This window comes from Mesitornis unicolor, unplaced genomic scaffold, assembly GCF_000695765.1.
Source record: "Mesitornis unicolor isolate BGI_N332 unplaced genomic scaffold, ASM69576v1 scaffold6622, whole genome shotgun sequence".
In the NCBI taxonomy this organism is placed as follows: Eukaryota; Metazoa; Chordata; class Aves; order Mesitornithiformes; family Mesitornithidae; genus Mesitornis; species Mesitornis unicolor.
The window spans coordinates 7745-25651 of record NW_010169750.1 but is presented as its reverse complement, the minus strand read 5'-3'; the positions used below and the strand labels follow the sequence as shown (position 1 = coordinate 25651).

Sequence of the window (17907 nt, the reverse complement as noted above, 5' to 3'; positions counted from 1 at the left end):
CAGCAGGAAAGATATTTGAATTTCCAAAGTTTGCCACTGCACACGTTCAGGGGGACAGCTGTCTTGTATGAGCTGAATGCCTTAGCACTTCTCTCATGTCCAGCCCCTTACAAAAGCCCGGAGCTGCTGTACTATGCTCCTGGAAAAGCCCAGGATATCTGGCCTGCCTAGCACACCCACAAGTCATGGAGTTCAGCCCAGAAGAAACAGCAGCTGGGTCATCCTACTCAAATTCACCACTGCTGAAGGTGCTGTCCCTTTGCTGTTGGCCTGTCTAACCCTCAGGCATTCAATAGGAAAGGAGAAGAGGCTGTTTTGGCAGGAGCAAGAACTCAGCTAAACACTGGGCTGCTATGCAGAGGATGGCCATCACCTGGAACCATTACTCAGTCGTGCTTCTCTTGTTTTTGTCCTTTTCATATTTTGTTGCCTTCAATAACCATCTGTTAGTTTCTCCTAGCAGATTTTTGAAACTATTTGAGTCAATTAATAACCACCCAAGTACAAGAGATTGCTGCATATAAGATTCTCAAAGAACTAGGCCCTATAACAGTTAAACTCGAAAATAAGTCTTTATGTAACTTATCCTAGACTTGGTCACAGAAGAGTACTGAATTCCCAGTCACCAACCCCCAGTTAATTGCATTACTGTTAATACCTCCTTTGGCTAAAAATAATGCCTGAGCCATCCTCCATGTATAAATTACTGTTGAAACTGGATGGACTAATGTTAGTCAAGAGCAATGAATAGAAAATTACACTTTTGGTGAAGAGACAGAGCATTAGGTTTCAGTTAGGGTTCAGTCCAAATCACAGAATCACAGAATGGTGCAGGTTGGAAGTGATCTCTGAAGATCATCTAGCCCAACACCCCTTCTAGAGCACATCCCTGGAAGTGTTCAAGGCCAGGCTGGATGGGGCTTTGAGCAGCCTGGTCTAGTGGGAGGTGTCTCTGCACATGGCAGATGTGTTGGAACTAGATGGTCTTTAAGGTCCCTTTCAACCCAAGCCATGCTATGATTCTATGACTCTATGATCACCTAGAGAAGATCACACAGGAACACCTAGGTTTTTACCTAAACTAAGTAAAAGGGTATTATACTAAAGGCTGGTGAGTCTTCCTTTATATGAAGGAAGATCCGTAGTGGGTTTTTCATAACACCATGGAGAGTACCCAACACCCACTAACATCCTGAAACATCTTTAGAAAATCTGGCTTTCCACAAAAAAAAAATCAGAACAAACTATACCCAAAAAACTCTTCTATAACAGAAAGTGTAATGGGCAAAGTAAGAGTAGATAAAGCTATGATCACAATGCAAAGGGAGCTATTTGGGGTGGAGCTGTCTCTTCTTTTGTGCATGTATTGCCACGAGATAGCTGGGATATTGCCACTATAAAATTAAGCGTAATTGTCCCTGGACAAGAGTATCTGTCTTAGGTAGACTCTTGTATCATTCCTCCTACTCTTTAATTCTGCAGTGGCTGTTTGACATGACTGCTTTCCTAATGCAGGTTCTCTTGTTAATTTTATGCTTTCTGATACGGTATGAGAGCAATCTTTCCCAGAGAGCAGCTCACAGTCACCATTCTCACTGCTTCATAAGCATTCACTGCAAGACATCTCAGAGTTTCTTCTAATCTTAATATTGTAAGTTATTTCTTAAAGAGGATTACAAAAACTTCTGAGGGGAAGGCACTAAAAAAGTAAAATGCCCAACATTCCCAATTACGGGACTACAACCAGACAATAGAACAGAAGGGAAAAATCCCTTCTCCTATACTTAACATTCAAAGGGAATGTTAATTCCAGCATAACTCCACAAACTAAAGCACATGGCGATACAATAACAAGTAAATTGAAAGAACTTTTGAATATCAAACTGCAAAAAGTCCCATAATTACAATTTAAAATCTGCTTCTCTTAAGAGGACAAAGGACCTCTATTTGGTTTAGTTTGCATTCCCCTGCCTTTTATGTTACTTCTAGACAAGTTCTGCATGGGAGGAGAAGAACACAAAAATTATATGGAAATTCTTCTAAATTCAGAGTTTTTAGCTGCTCCAACCAACATCAAGTATCCACTAACTTTAAGACATCAAGGCTCTTCTCTGTGATGTCCAATGATAGGACAAGCGGCAATGGGTACAAGCTAGAGCATGGGAGGTTCCATGTGAACATAAGGAGAAACTTTTTCACTGTGAGGGTGACAGAGCACTGGAACAGGCTGCCCAGAGAGGTTGTGGAGTCTCCTTCTCTGGAGACATTCAAGACCCGCCTGGACGCATTCCTGTGTTTCCTACTCTAGTTGATCCTGTTCTGGTAGGGGGTTGGACTAGATGATCTTTCGAAGTCCCTTCCAACCCCTACCATTCTGTGATTTTGTGACTGTGGTGTTGCTAAAAATGTATCACCTGTGTCACATACCTAAGAAAGATTCTCTCCAACACAGGAGTAATTTAAGGGGATCTTTATGGAAACACTAGATAAATATAAGAAAGTCAGCTTGTGTAAGACTCACATTAGAGATTTGTAAAGTTTATCCTACAAAACTGAGCAGACTTAGGAGAAATTTTTAACAAATCTTTCTGTGTCATTGCAGCACACTAGCAATTTTATGGGTGAGAGCATGATAATTCATCTGCTATAGGCAAAAGATTTGAGGCTTTAGATTTGAGAAAGCTTTAGATGCTTCTCTACCAGTAGATTTAATTATTATGTCACAAAACATGGTAAACTGAACGTGCTGCTCACAGCGAGGTGGTGATGAAGAGTGGGAGAAACTGGCACAAGTAAGAGGAAGAAATAATTTGCATGGAAAAATGAGTAATTGTGAAGCTCCCACACAAAACCACCTCAGATGTTCTGAGGAATTTCAGATCTTTTCATTATGGAAACCCATCTACAATCGGTTGACTGGGAGGAGAGGAGGCTCATTCCCTACAGCACCAGGAACAGCTGTGGTTTTCTTGGCTGCGTGACACCAAAGAGATGGAGACAGAGCCATGCAAGGTTGGCTTGTTTGTTTTGGACTGATTTGTTTTCTTTTCCAGTTGTGTCATACATTTAACCCAACCTTCTAATGGAATACAGGTTTAACAGATTCCAGGATGATATTGAGTGTCTTTAACGAAGACCACAGACTGTTCCTAGAAGTCAGTGGAAAAGTGGGAATAAACAAGGAAGTTCCTGCTACTGGGGAATCGTATTACTCCATGGACATCTGAGCAGTTGTGGTTCAATCACAGCTATAGTGATGACCACATATGAGTGACTTGAAAGATACTACAAATCCAAAACAATAATTAAATTGGTAGCACACCAAAACAGACAATGTGTTGTCAGTAGGACAGCTAGCATGTTTCAACCTGGGAAATATTTACAGGATCATGCTCTTCCACTTCAACTGTGATGGCATATGAAAAGTGTATGTAAGCTGACTTGAGATAAACACAATTCCATGCAAGAGAGCATAGTATTCTGAGACTGTACAATAAAAGCGATTCCACAATTTTGCAGAAAGAACATCAGTGGTCCTTGGAACATGCTGATAGCTGGGATAGCTTACACAACTGCATGGTGTTCTGCAGCATCTATGGGAGGACCATGTATTCCCAAGTCACTGGTTTCAGTGCGAGTCTGTACAAACCATTCTGTCACAGCACCCAGACTAGTTAATGACTGTTACCTTATTCACACCATCTGCCATTGCTTGCAGTGTCAGCTCTCTAGGTCCATCCACAGTCTTTCCATTATCAGTTGGTCCCCAGCTGGCACTATATATATCTATGACTTGAGGCATATGGCTGATAGAGGAAGCCTCGATAATGTCTGTCATAAACGGCTGGTCAAGCATTCGAATACCTGTAGATTTAATCAACATAAACGTGAATTATGCATTACTCAGGACAAGATGAAATCTCTGCACTTAGAAAAGTCCTCCAGTTACAGGTATTTTAATCCACCAGCAGTTTCACTTATTCAGTAATCCTGCACTCACCATTCACATTTCACCAGGGTGTGCTTATCCAGCAGGATGGCAGCATTTAAATACCAGCCACCGCAACACAGTGTGGCCCAGGAGAAAGCACTTCATTGTTAGCTTTCTAATTGCATATTACTTTCCACCTACTATTTGAAAACACTTTTAAAACAGCAGTATTCAGCAATCTCAGCATTTCATAGCATATAAATAATACTATAAGTATTTCAATAGTACTTTTTGGTTCTTTTACAGAATTTAATCAGAGGGGAAACACACTACACAAGAATTTCCTGGAAAGATATTATTGTGTCAGCATGCAGACAATGTATGCAATGGCAAAATATGGCCAGTATTTGGATAAAAGCAAACTAAAATCTGCTCCCTTTAACCCATACAGCAGTAGAAATAGAGTTAGAGTTTAAATGATGCAATCCTAGGACATGTCAACTTCATAAAAACACAACATGTTGGCCCTAAGCAAGCCAAAGAGCGTGACAAGACAGCAGCACAAGCCCTCACATCCATTGTGCCCCACACTTAGGACAGTTTCACTGATAGCTAACCTCTCGGTGGCCTTTGGATGAGACCTGATCAAGGACAGACACATTCCAACATTCCATTCATTCAAAGCCCCTGAAGCTCAGTTTTTTCCCAACAGTTTTAGGACACAGATGGGACAGAAATAAATACTGCAGAGCCAAACAGAGTGAATGGTAGTGAAGACTGTGATTTAGAAGCCAGTGCTTTTACTGTATTTAATACAAAATCCATGTGCCAAATGTGAAGCTGGAAAAAGTGGTATAAATTTCAAATAGAAACCAGACTAAAGCTGGATATTCCTAATCTGTTAATTCAAGCTAGAAATTATGAAGTCAGACTTAATGAGTGAGAAATCCCTTCACATGCTTGTAAAATACAGATCCGCACTGAAACCACAGAATTAGTTATTGACCCTGGGGAGATGGGGAAACAACAAAAGGAGCCAAGCCATCTGGTTTGACTTTAGGGCAAAAAAGAGGTACAAGAAAGCAAAACACATGATGCCCCAGACTCTTGGCTACCAACTTCCAATTCTACCTGCAGGCACGGACACTGAATCATGTCAGCAGCACTTTTTCAGCATTATTCAGTCTCCATGTTCCCACTGACCACAAGGTGCACGTTGGACTCAGGCAGGAAAGCCTGGCACTGCCAAAAAGATCTGTGGGGATTTTTCTAAGAAGTGGACAAGTATGGAAGGCTACTTGTGGGCTGTTGGTCATCAGAGAAGGCCTTCACCTCTTGATTTTTAAGCAACCAGCTTGAAGTTGTAGACTTATACTACTAATACAGATTAAGGTCCACCTGAAATCCCATGCCTCAATTCACGCACCTCTAAAAGTAGTTATTGCCAGAACGTAAATATGAAATGTCCCGTCTCTAGAGGGGACATTACTATTACTGAAGAAATGTGCACTAGACCTGCCTGGCAAGTTGCTAACTCTCAGTGTTATCTCTTGGGGTAATGGCTTTGCAAAAATTCCTTGGTGCCCTTCTACAGTGGAGATTCAGCTTTTGACTGTGCAGGTGATAGGTGAAACATAGCCTTCTCCAGACTCTTTTGATTGCAGTGAAACAAGGACTGGACAAATAGAGCAGAGCTGCTCTTGCGCACATGCTGTAAACCATTCCCAAGAAGCAATGAGTATCCATGCTGGAGTTTTAGTGTGGACTGGTGAATGAAATGAAATTCATAATCATCTATCTCTGCTTCCTGTGCCTTGGTTCCCATCACAGAACAGTCTTAGAGTGGGAAAACTGGATTTCTTTAGATTAAACTAAACCAACACATGACATCCAAGAGCCTAACTCACTCCAATCCCTGTATTCAGTCTATCAGTGTAGACAACAGCTAGTTAGAAGTAAAAACACCCAATACACCTGAAGTGTGAATGCTGGCTGCTAAACACCACCCATTTCATTCTGTGTATCTACTCCTACCAGCACTGCAGGGCCTGTCCTGTGAGACCCTAAAGAATGAAAGAATGGCAGGATTTGTCTTTTCAAGTAGTTTCTAAGTGCTGCAGGAATTTATATTTTACCTCCTGCAAAATGAGATTAAAATGAGATTTATCACAAATGATTCTGCAACAACACAGGGAAGAAGCAGTGAAAAACAGTATACAAACAGGAGTTGGCATAAGAAGAAGAGCTGTTCCTTTGCAGTGTTATTAAAGAGGCTATACAAGGCCCTCAATTCAAAAGGCAAAGCCATAGAGAAATTCCTCTCCCCAGCTACTGTGAAAAGTAATAAACACATGGCCCAGTGCCAACCTGCAGTTCTATCCTGGGCAATGCTCCTTGTCTCTGCAGGAGTTCTGCCTGAGACGCAGTGGTGTAAGGAATTACTACAATACCTGCCACCTTAGAGTTGTATGCAACTCCCACGCCGCAGATGTTGTTGTTGGCAGCAGCAGACACTTCTCCCGCACACCTTGTTCCATGGCTGCAAAAGGGAAGACAGAGACACCACATGAACCCTAGCTAACGCACGTGCTGAATTGAGCTGAATCACTGCAATCTTGTTTTTGCCTCATAGTCAGCTCCCAGCGCTTCCAAGAAACACCATTCCATGACAAACTGTTGAGTGCTGTACTTAGATACTTGGATGAGCTCACTCCTTCCTGAAGAAGGAGATAATCAACTTCCTCGCTGCAGTATGAGTGATGCAGGTTAACAAGTGTACTTAATGCTTCATTTAGATGTAAGATTATTCAGACCTTTTCTTTTTAAGTCTGTCATACAGGTTCTGCCTTGTTACCAACTATTAGTCAGCAGAAACAGGCCTTTGACAGAACAGCGTAAAAATAAGATCAGTATTAATTCCTTGACAGTGCGACACCCATTATTTTGAACTCCACAAAGTCTGATTGTTTTTTTGCGTCTCAAACGTGTGCAAGGAGCGTATCACTGCTCACAAAAGAAATGCTATGAAAAGAGGTGGGTGCAAAATCAAGCTGGAGTAGCAGAAGGAAGCCATAAGGGTCACTGCAATCCTCAGCGGCAAAGCTGTGGCGTGGCTGCCCAGGCCCAAAGCTAGCCAGACCTAAGGGCATGTGCATCCCTCTTCTCCAGTGCCTGATTCCCAGGAGAGCTGACCAGGTGGTCCAGCTGTCAGCTCATGGAACTACTGCTTTCTGCTCAAGTGGGAAACATCTCTACTCTGACACAGAGGTCCAGGTTCAGGCTGACATGTGGCATTTCAAGAACACGTGGTGTGTCTGAAGTGCTTTACAGCTCTAAACAGAGACCCTTTAACTGGCAGTGGCTCCAAGGCAGTCCTGCAGGAGGGTATACTGCACTTTCCTTTCTCCTAATTCATCACAAAAATTAAACCACTGAGAAGATAAATATGGACAATAAAATCTAATTTTTAAAAACCAGCACAGCAGCAGAGAAGTTAGTAAAAACTGTGCTGCTTTCAGGTTTTTTTAAGTTTAAGAAGTTGAATCAATATGAATCCATCCAACTGCTCAAATCAATCCACTCTGTGCACTAAAATGCTCCTATAGCATGCTAAGAGTTCATGCAATTAGCTCTATGGAGTACCAGATGAACCACCTCAGGAGGCAGCAGAATTGTTTTGTTTTAATCATCTATTTTCTCCCTCTCTCCCTTTAAGCACATCTGGCAAAGGTGAGTGTAACATTAATAAAGGGGTGAGAAGAAACACATTTGTTTTCCTGCTGTACTTGGAAGAATATATTTTTAAAGGCAGCTCCACAAAAGAAAATGACCAGCCTCGAATGTACACAGTGTCTTGATCACGAAAGGGTGAACTCATGCAAATTCCTTTTACAAAGGGAGCAGAGGAGAGCGATACAGATTTCTTATTCAACTGCTGGAGAAATTTCTTTCAACCATCAAGCAAGTTTTCCCTCATACCGTTGTTCAAGGAACTGTGAAAAAATATATCGTTGCTAGGCATTCATTATCTAGTCACTTGTGGGCTAGCTACAAGTCACAGAGCAGAATAAATGGCTTTGTTAAACAATTGTCTTGACTGATGCCAGGGTGCAAAAATACTGGTGACACTGCCAGGTGAGCTCTTTCTCTAACAGAGAACTGTATTAGGACCTTCCTGGTGAAAAGATTTTATCAGAAGTTCTTCTCCCCCACCTGATCTCCCCAGCACACTGGCCCACATGATGGAGACTGCAAGCAGACCTGTTCCAGCAGCTCAGGGTTTAGATACCATGCTGCTGACTGCAGAAAACAAATTACATGTGAGTTAGTGGAAATGCATTTGGTTGAATTATTAATGGCAAATAGCAGACTTTTCCTATTTAGCCCCATTTACTGTTCATGTATCATTTGTAAACCCATTGTGGTTTCTATGATCCATATAATGAGCACAAATCACAGCTTTTTGCTCCAATGTTCACCTCTTCACTATTATTTCAATGTTTAAAACAGGGGGATAGAAAACAAGAATATTTTCACCCATGAACAAGTTACTTCAAAAGTAAACCATATATTAGCATGTAGAGCAAGTCATATATTAGCATGCAGGGCAAGTTTTCTATAAACATTACGTAAATGCAAACATTTCACATGAACATTCACAGAAAACTAAGGTGGGAGAGAATGATTCAATCAAAAAAGCTTTGCCTTCAGCTTGTTTAAATAAAATACTTGTACTAGTTATGAAAACTTCACTTTACTTTGTCTTTGAAAAATATTTCTATTTAAAAAATCCACTACCAATGTTATTATACATGACCTTTTATCAACATGTTTTTTAAAAGAGTCAGAGCTGGCACAGCTTTTCATTTGGGTTCCTTTTCACCTGCTTTGAAATGCTTCTGCAGACAGCAAAGGACAGGATTCATCCTTCCTAACTTCAGCTGTCTGTTGGGAGGGTCTACGCAGAGCTGCAGTCTCAATAGCAGGGAAGATCTGCCTATCTCGACCACTTCAGTTGCTTGCACTGGGCAGCAGTTAAATATTCAAAACTCAGAGGGACACTTGCGTGGGGCAAATGCCCTTTGTACTCACATGACATTTGCACAAGGGAAAGCGTTCCCCTACTCTGGGGAACATGGTGCTTGCATCCAACACACCAAGAACCAGCAGTAGTGCTGTCGCTCCTCCTTGACACTTGTGTTGTAACACTGCAGATATAAAAAGCTGCTAAATCTGTTTATACAAACTTTCCTTTATTATGTTGTTTCCATTGTATTAATTGAAATATGAGGAAGAGGGAAGCAAGTGTTTTTACCCTGTTAATGAGTGCTGTCTGGAAGCCAAGGGGAGTTCTTTCCTTGACCAAATGGTGTTTTGTTTGGATCCATAATAAGTAAAGGACATTTCTACCTCTGAAGAACATGGGTTTCCAAGATAGTGAATAAGTTTTGTCCAGCTAACTCTTATCTGGGTAAGACAATACACAGAATACAAAAGGCTACAGGAGTGGAGATAATTACTGGTTATTTATATCGTGGCAGAAATTCGTAATCTCAGTGCTCTGAGATGGAGAGCCTTGAATTGTACCTTCTGCATGCTCACAAGAAATCAGAAGGCCGTACAGAAAGGCCAAGCTATCTATGACTCCTATGGGTACCTCTGCACTGCACAAGACAGTACATGCCAAGGTACTGAATGTGATTCAGAAGAAGTGGGTATTAAAAATCACAGGCAGTTCCCAAAGTGTTTCCTAAAAGTCACTGAGTGCTGTGGAGCTGCCTCTGCTTTTGGGGACAGGGCTTGAGTCAGGTTCCCTCACTGCTGCCATTGCTCCTTAGGCTCAAACACAGCCCCCAGTGACTCCCATTTCAGGTTGGTCCCCAAGCTGTGGGTCTGAACAGTCAAGCAGTCAGTATGGTAAGCACAGGAGTAAATCCCTTGTCTACCCAGCCATCTATGTGCCTTTCCCTGTAACAGCAGCAAAACTACCTGACTGCAATTCCCTGCCTGAGGCACCGTGCTGCCCCCTTCCAAAACCCACCCTGCTTGGTTTTCTAGGCTAGTGGTTATTAGATGGAAAGGTCAAAGTGCTTCCAACAGCCTCAGAAAGCACAAAGTGGGAGAGGAATCTGTGCTTAGAAGCAAAGTAGCTGTGATTAATGAAATACTCCATGCATAAACCTCTCAGGTTTTTTTTCTTAAAGTCTAAATGACACTTTGCACATGCAGCTGGCAGCTCAAAAAAGCCTCTTGGTTCATCACTTTAAAAAACAGGCCTCTCCTTGTTCCATAAATCACTTGAATTGCTCACACAGAAATGTATTCCTCATGGAAAACAGGATATTACGCTATCCTATTTTGAGTCTGATTCTCCTGCATGCAGAAAATTCAATAGGAGATATGTCACTGACTGCAAACTGAACAAAATGGAGACTTTATTGCAGGTTTTTTGAATGGCTTTTCTGTGTAACTGCTCTCTAATTCAGATGCACCTTTCCAGCTACACATATGGCTAGACTGACTGTCATAGGCAGACATTTATAACCTACCATTAATAATAATTCAGGACTCGGAAGTTCTGACAATATATATGAGCACATCAGTGAGATTAATGGTATAGCCAAGAAATATGCAGAGAATGACATAGTCACAACTACACCTGAACAGCTGGATATGGTGTGTTCGTTTGCATCTTAGCCTGGACAAAACATGAAATCTTGCATCTTAGAGCCTTCTTGAATTGTGCAGGCAGGAAAGGGATGCTTTGCTGGAATGTGTTGCTCCTGCGATTTACCTTGCAAGGCAGAACATTCCCTCTCCCACCAAAGGAACCTCAAGGTTCATGACAAAGAATGCTATAGGTATCATTTTTTCTCTGTAAAGTATAATGAAGGAAAACAGCAAAACAATTTCTGCATTACTTTTCTCCTCCTGACTTGCTAATTTGAGCTCTCCATTCCCTCAAAAAAAGAAACAGAAGTAAGCGTTGCAGTTCTCTGAAAACCTGAATCATGTTGTTCTCACTAATTACAGAACGGGTCACAGATGACCATGCTGCTCATCCTTAATCCTTCACTCGGGTGTCTGAAGTCAGCCATAGGCATCTGGGGCCAGAGACTGTAAACCTTGCCACATCCAGGATGCCCAAGGCCCATTTTAAGAGACTTTAGGAGGTAATTCTGCCTCCAGGGCCACTTTGCTGAACACAAGGACTGCAAACTGTGCCCCACTGTAAAATACTTGATAGCAGCACAATCAGTGTTAGTGAGGCTTGGCAGAACATAGTTTTATGAAGTTCCACACTGAAAATGACACAGGCTACCATTACCCAGTAAAGTTTAAATTTCCTCCATGCTGCTCTAGAGCTAAGTGATACCTTTCTCCTACAAAGATCCTTTGCATAAATAAAGCAAGAAAGGCTGCAGACCTTCACAGATTAGAGCCCTAGTCTTTCTCTGACTTTCCATTCACTAACTGGATTCATACTAGCTTAAAAGTATCAGGTGTCTGTTCCTGAAATGAAGGAGAAATCTCACTTTGGCTGAAAAATGGCAGGACTACAAAGTAGTCACAGCTCCTAAATCTGTCTGATTCATTTCAGGAAGCCTGTGTCTGAGGTGGAAGCACAGCTGCTCCACATCTTTGTTGTGTCATTCTGGCAGAACTAAAATTGATTTCTTTAGGGGAAAAACAAACAAACAAACACACAAAAACACCCCCCAAAAAAACATACAAAAATTGGAGGCCATCCATACAACCATATTGAGTTAGAAATGAAAACTACACCAAATAGGCCTAGATATTTTTTTGGTAAGCACTAAGACTGAGCCCTGAAACCTTTAAAAGTTTTCAAATCCTCAGTGCTGCTGCTATGTAAATGGTGGCAATTACAATCAATTTACATCTAGAAGAGTTCTGGAAATTTCACTGGAGATATCCTGAAACAATTTTAATAAATCCAAGTTCAAACCTGCCTGAGACACTGGGGAGTATACCACTGAGCCAGAGTTGCTGGCTATCACCATGTAATAAACACACCTCATTGAGTGTGCCTTGGACTCTACACCCTTGACTATGTTATATCCCACTAGGAGCAGTTAGTTTGACAGAAAGGGTTTTTTCATGGGACAGATGCAGAATTGAGGGCATAGAGATTTTTAAAAAACCCATCTACACACGTTCCTGTTTCATTTTTTACCAAAAATAAGTTTTGGAAAACAAAAAAGGTCACATTTCCTAAAATCTGAAGCCTTTCCTTTTGGGCTATTCTTATTTATACCATACTTTGAGGACCAGACCTTCACCTGCTGGAAACTGGCTAAGTTCAGAACATACTGAAAGGGGAGTGGGTCTTTGGCAAATCACGATGCAATAGAAATATCACAACAAGCATAGCTGCACTGTTGATTCCAGGTTTACAAACACAATAGAACACATTCCCAGTCAGTGTTCCTGGGCTTTAATACCTCCAGCAGCTAGAAATATCTCAGAATCAGCCCTGAAATGCTACCCATGTACACTGTCTGTAAATCACGGTGAGAAGACAGATGCTTCAGAATCATAGAATCATAGAATGTACTGGGTTGGAAGGGACCTTTAAAGGTCATCTAGTCCAACCCCCCTGCAGTAAGCAGGGACAATGTTCCTAGATCAGGTTGCTCAGAGCCCCATCAAGCCCGACCTTGAATATCTCCATGGATGGGGCCTCCACCACCTCTCTGGGCAACCTGTTCCAGTGATCTAACAACCTCATACTGAAGAACTTTTTCCTGATATCCAAACTAAATCTACCCTGTTCTAGTTTAAAACCATTACCCCTCATCCTATTGCGACATGACCTTGTAAACAGTTCTTTCCTGCCTTCTCATAGACCCTTTCCAGGTACTGGAAGGTTGCTATAATGTCCCCCTGGAGCCTTTTCTTCTCCAGGCTGAACAACCCCAACTCTCTCAGCCTGTCTTCCTAAAAACGGTGCTCCAGTCCTTTGATGATCTTTGTTGCCCTCCTTTGGACCCGCTCCAGCACTTCAATGTCCTTTTTGTGTTGGGGTCTCCAAAGCAGAAGTTATGTAATATTTAATTGTTTTTCAACTGGTCATTCTACACCATGCTTCTTTTCTCCCTTCTTAGTCTATAATCGGACAAAAATACTTCTTTACTCCCAAAGACTTTTCCTGTCTCCAGGTTAAAGAATCACAGAATGTTTAGGGTAGGAAGGGACCTTAAAGATCATCCAGTTCCAACTCCCCTGCCATGGGCAGGGACACCTCCCACTAGACCAGGTTGTCCAAATCTCTGTCCGACTTGGCCTTGAACACTTCCAGGGAGGGGGCATCCACAACCTGTTCCAGCTTACTTTTTAAAAAAAATTAGCTCACAGTGATAGTGCCTCAGAAACAGTAGATGAAAAACCCATCTATATTAAGCATATACAGATTTGGACTACCATAATGTCTAGGATAGCTGACAGAAAATGTTATATGGCTATCAACCATTCAAACAATTCACATGTATACTCTTCTGAAGCAGCAACTGCATTTATAAACTATAAAATGGTTGTTTAGCATTATCTAGACGCTACCTAAAAAAATGAAGTCAGAAGTAACCTCTAATTTTCAAACAGTAGGAAGACTGCAGCTTCTGTTTTGGCAACCATAGAACTTAGCAGAAAGCAAACATTCCACAAATACCAGCATACAATTCTGATTTCTTAAGCAAACCAAAGCAAAAAGCAGGTTGATCAAAACCCATTTACCTGTTAAACCAGTCATCTGTGTAGCGGGGGTAAGGGTAGGGATCATTACTGCTGAAGTCATAGCTGGCTTTGGCATTCTGAAAAACACAGAGGTTCATTAAATCAGCAGAAAAAACAGATATGCAGGGCAAAGTGGATACAAACTGAGAGGGAGCTGAGATTCATTACTAAACTTTGCCTTCTTCGTTCTGTGAGATGCAACCGGATGCAAACTGGTCCCTGTTGTGCTGTGCATCTCTCACATCAGCAATTCTGGGGAAAGATGCTTTCTGGGATGCAAAGCCTCCCTAGGACCATTAGTATTTCCAACCAGTGTGGCTAATTGTGACATGGTGTGAGAGCTCAGGTTACTACTGAGGGACTGTTCACCAACACTTAGAAGAGTATTTAGGTGTTATGCTACTTGGTGTGACAGGACAAAGGCTAAATCCTGTTTTCCAAACAGTGGTGGAATTGACCAGATGCTTAGGTCTTCCATCACAGAATTAGTTTTGAAAAACTCATCTGTGGTACTACAACAAGCAATCAGATTTCTAAAAGCATTTCAGTGACTGACAATGTAAATTTCTCAAAATTCAAATATGAATACTGCATTAATGGTCAGCATATATGCCTGAAAATTCCTTTGCATATTTTCTTGGTCCTTTAGTTGTCTGAACAGTTTCACTAATGCAGCTTTCAGGCACTTTTGAAAATGTCATCCTATGTCTCTGCTTTTCGTGTAAATCTAAATCATTTCTGATTTTGCCCTACCAGCAGAGTTAAGGACACTCAGCAACTTTTTGATGGTATATCTGAGAAGCAAATGGAAAGTTTCAGAAAGTCAAGTGTCATCTTCTTTCTTCTCTTTTAATGAAAAAAATAGTGACTGAAAATTAAGCTTTTAAAACATTTAGAAGCTTCCTCTCAAGTGTATGTTCACAGATTTTATATTTTAATAAACACCATACTCAAGGAACAGAATTATGTTAATTCTTAATTAATGTGTACTTGTATTCTTTTTCAGATTTGGCTGAGCATGCTATTGAAGATAATTTGAGACTTGTGTATGAATAACTTTGCTCCTAAAAACATTCCCCTTCAGGATATTCTCAGTTCCTGCTAGAAACAGCAGAAAACAAGAGGTACTTTTCCACAAAACATGTAATGAGTTACAAAATTTATTGCTCCCCAGCAATACAGAGGTTAAAAGCCTGAAAGAAAGAATAAGGTGGTTAGACAAATTAACAGAAGATAAATCTGGAAGGGTTATTAAGGGTTATTAATAGATGCTGCACTTCACCCTTCTCCAACAGTCCATACAACAGTCAATGCTAGAAGCAGGGAGGCCATAATCATGTAGATACCACTCAGTCTCTGATCTGGTGTCCATACTGCTCCCCAAACATCCACTACTGGTTGCCATTGAAGGTAGGATCCTGAGCTAGAAGACTATGGGCCTCACCCAGTGTGCCTGGCAAAAGCCACATGGAACACTCATCCCATCTAAATGCAATAGAGAAAGTTTGGATTGTGTGTGTCCAGGGGAGCCAAATACAGGATTTGTGCAAGGGGCTAGATTTCATCCAATACATGGCAGTAAAAATAAATGAGCTTGTCAACAGATGATCCAGTCCTGTTCTTTATTAACAGGTGTAGTGTCTACTCCTAGCAGGACAAAATGGGAAACCACATCCTATGGTAAAATCAAAATAGAAACGATGACTCGCTTTTACTAATTTAATTATAAGATAAAACCTACTCTGTCAGAGTCTAGGCCTGGCAACCTTTGGAGAAAAATGCTTTTCAATCACAAATTAAAGACATTTTCTTACACTACAGACTTGGACTAGTCATGGTCTGGAAAATATGCAAACTGCAAATAACTAAACTCAGTTCCAATGATTTCAGATTGTTTCTTTCAGGTAGGTATGGTCTAACAATATTAAATGTAATTAGTTCAATATATTCCCAGCTTTGTATTCAGTCCTACTTACATAGACGCTAAGCTCAAAGTGGGTCTGGTGAGGCTGATCTTTCAGGACATCATCAGACATGCAAGCATCTCATGACTCTAGAATTCCCTTCAGCAAAGAATTATGGATGGAAAAGCTGTTCTAGGTGTGCAGATGTACCACTTGTGTCCAGAGTAGTGACAAGCAAAGGGATTCCAGAATGAATGACTCAGCCACCCTACAGCAGACTGCAGCTCTGCTGTATGTCCCATGTAACCAAATGTCAGCTTACAGAAAGGCTGCCTTAGGCAGGCCACAAAGAAAGTTGTGCAGCACTCTTCCACATCCTGTAGCTCTTATTCATTTGATTTTGGATCACCGTACTCAAAGGAAAAATATATCTAATGTAGCAGGAACCATCCACAAATTGCAAAATTAAGATGAATTCTTGGAAAGAAAATAACTGCTGACTGCACGATTGATCTTCATTAGGGTCTTTGAGAAAAGACAGACAGTTTCAGCTTCACAAAGGCATATTCCACCCACACTATGGAAGCAGTGGAATGGGTAATGAAACAGCAGCCACAAGTACAAATGGACTGCTTTAAGTTCCCAATTTAAACATCAAATGCCCAAATATCTAAGCCACAACTGTCTTCCATTTTTTTTTTTGTAAAGCACAAACCAGTGACAAATTAAACCTGTTTCAACAGTGAACCATCCCATTTCAGGGACAATATTCAGCTACAGTATTTCATCTTGTGTTTTGGAAAGTGAAGATTAAAATCTGTGGTCTGCCACTCCCCTCCACAGGCTGGACTGCCCAGCAGGCAGCAAGAGGGAATTTATTGCTAACATGGAGATTTAATTAGGGTAGGAACCTGGGAGGTGGCAACCAAAACTTGTGCAGATGAGGATCTGCAACAGCATACTGAAAAAAGAAATCATTTTGCTTTTCAGTTCAGGTGATACAGTTTCTAGTTTTAATGCCAAACCAGTCTACTAGCAGTTACTTGGAAGTGTCTATTATTTGGTTTTCAGTACCTAAGGTAGTTGCCTGGTCTTTTTCTCCAGGAAGCAACTCGAGCCACCAATGTTAGGGCACTGATCACAGACTGCAGTCTAGACTTAGACTAGTCATTAGGCATGCAGTGTTAGAATGAGAGGAATCCTATCCCTTGTGTTTGACCAAAACCAGCTCACTACTACAAAGTGATCTGAACCTGATGTTTATCAGTCACTATCTATATATATATATAAATAATCTCTATGACATAATAAAAATGCTACTGTAGAGAGAAATTGTATTGCATTTTAAGGCGTATCTCTATTTTCGCTTTCTAGCCTCTATGCCAAATAAGATGCTACTGGATCAGATGATGAGATTTTTTCAATCATTAAGTAATGGACTGTATACCACAACACAAACAGATTACATCTGGCTGTGTGTATAAAATTCTGCTTTCCTTAAAAATAAACTTAGACTGGCATTTTGCAAAGATACTTTTTAAAATACATGCAGCACATGCTGTACTTTTAAAAATACATGCAGTAAAATAGTATGTGTAAAGCATTCCTTATGTAAAGTGTGACTATAACAATAAATCAGTTGTCCCCTATGTTGCTCAGATCTGTAATAAAAATACATACCTTGAATAATGCAGCAAGCTCATAAATTTTTATATGGCTTCACAAGCCTCTGAAGGGTAATTCACATATCCTTCTCTTTTATCCTTCTCCGTAACTCAAGAAACGTGCCTATGCTCACATACTAGTCAAGGAGACAAACAATTAAACACATACGTCCTGCTGGTCACAGTCTGATTCTATTCATGATGTTAAAGCACGGGTGAGTGCTTTTCTTTTAAAAGAAGATAAATATTTTTAACACAAGTGGCTTCTGGACTTATCTTCTTCAGGCAACTGTAATTCCTTAGAGATCTGGGGCAGAAAGATAGCTTTTGCTTGTTTGATTTCTTTACTGATCCTAAGAGTGAGCAAACCCCTGGGCTCAAATTATAATGTATAACGTCTCAGAAAAACTGTACTAAAATAACACCAGATGTTATGTAGTGGAAAAATGAAATTCAATTTTGTACACACAAGCTTACGAAAATAGAATATGCTCACCAGGAGATGAAAAAGGAGGCAACATGATACTTTGCCTAGGAGGGGTGCTACAAGGCTTAAAGGTCATTATTGAAAAATAGAGGCATTATTGCTAAGTCAGTTGTCATATAGTAAGCACTCTCTGTCATGGCAAACACGCTGTTCTACTTTCTTTTGTTT

At 40.8% G+C, this 17907-nt stretch overlaps 1 protein-coding gene across 1 annotated transcript in view; it reads right to left on the bottom strand.

Annotated features, from left to right (window-relative positions):
- Window positions 1-13761, bottom strand: part of PCSK2 (proprotein convertase subtilisin/kexin type 2) — a gene marked incomplete at its 5' end in the record, with an annotated part of 28060 nt that extends 14299 nt beyond the window's left edge. The window contains 3 exons of the mRNA XM_010179454.1: window positions 3689-3864; window positions 6382-6470; window positions 13685-13761. Coding sequence (XP_010177756.1) covers window positions 3689-3864; window positions 6382-6470; window positions 13685-13761 — 342 coding nt within the window. The remainder of the gene's footprint in view (window positions 1-3688; window positions 3865-6381; window positions 6471-13684) is intronic.
- Window positions 13762-17907: the final 4146 nt, after the last annotated feature.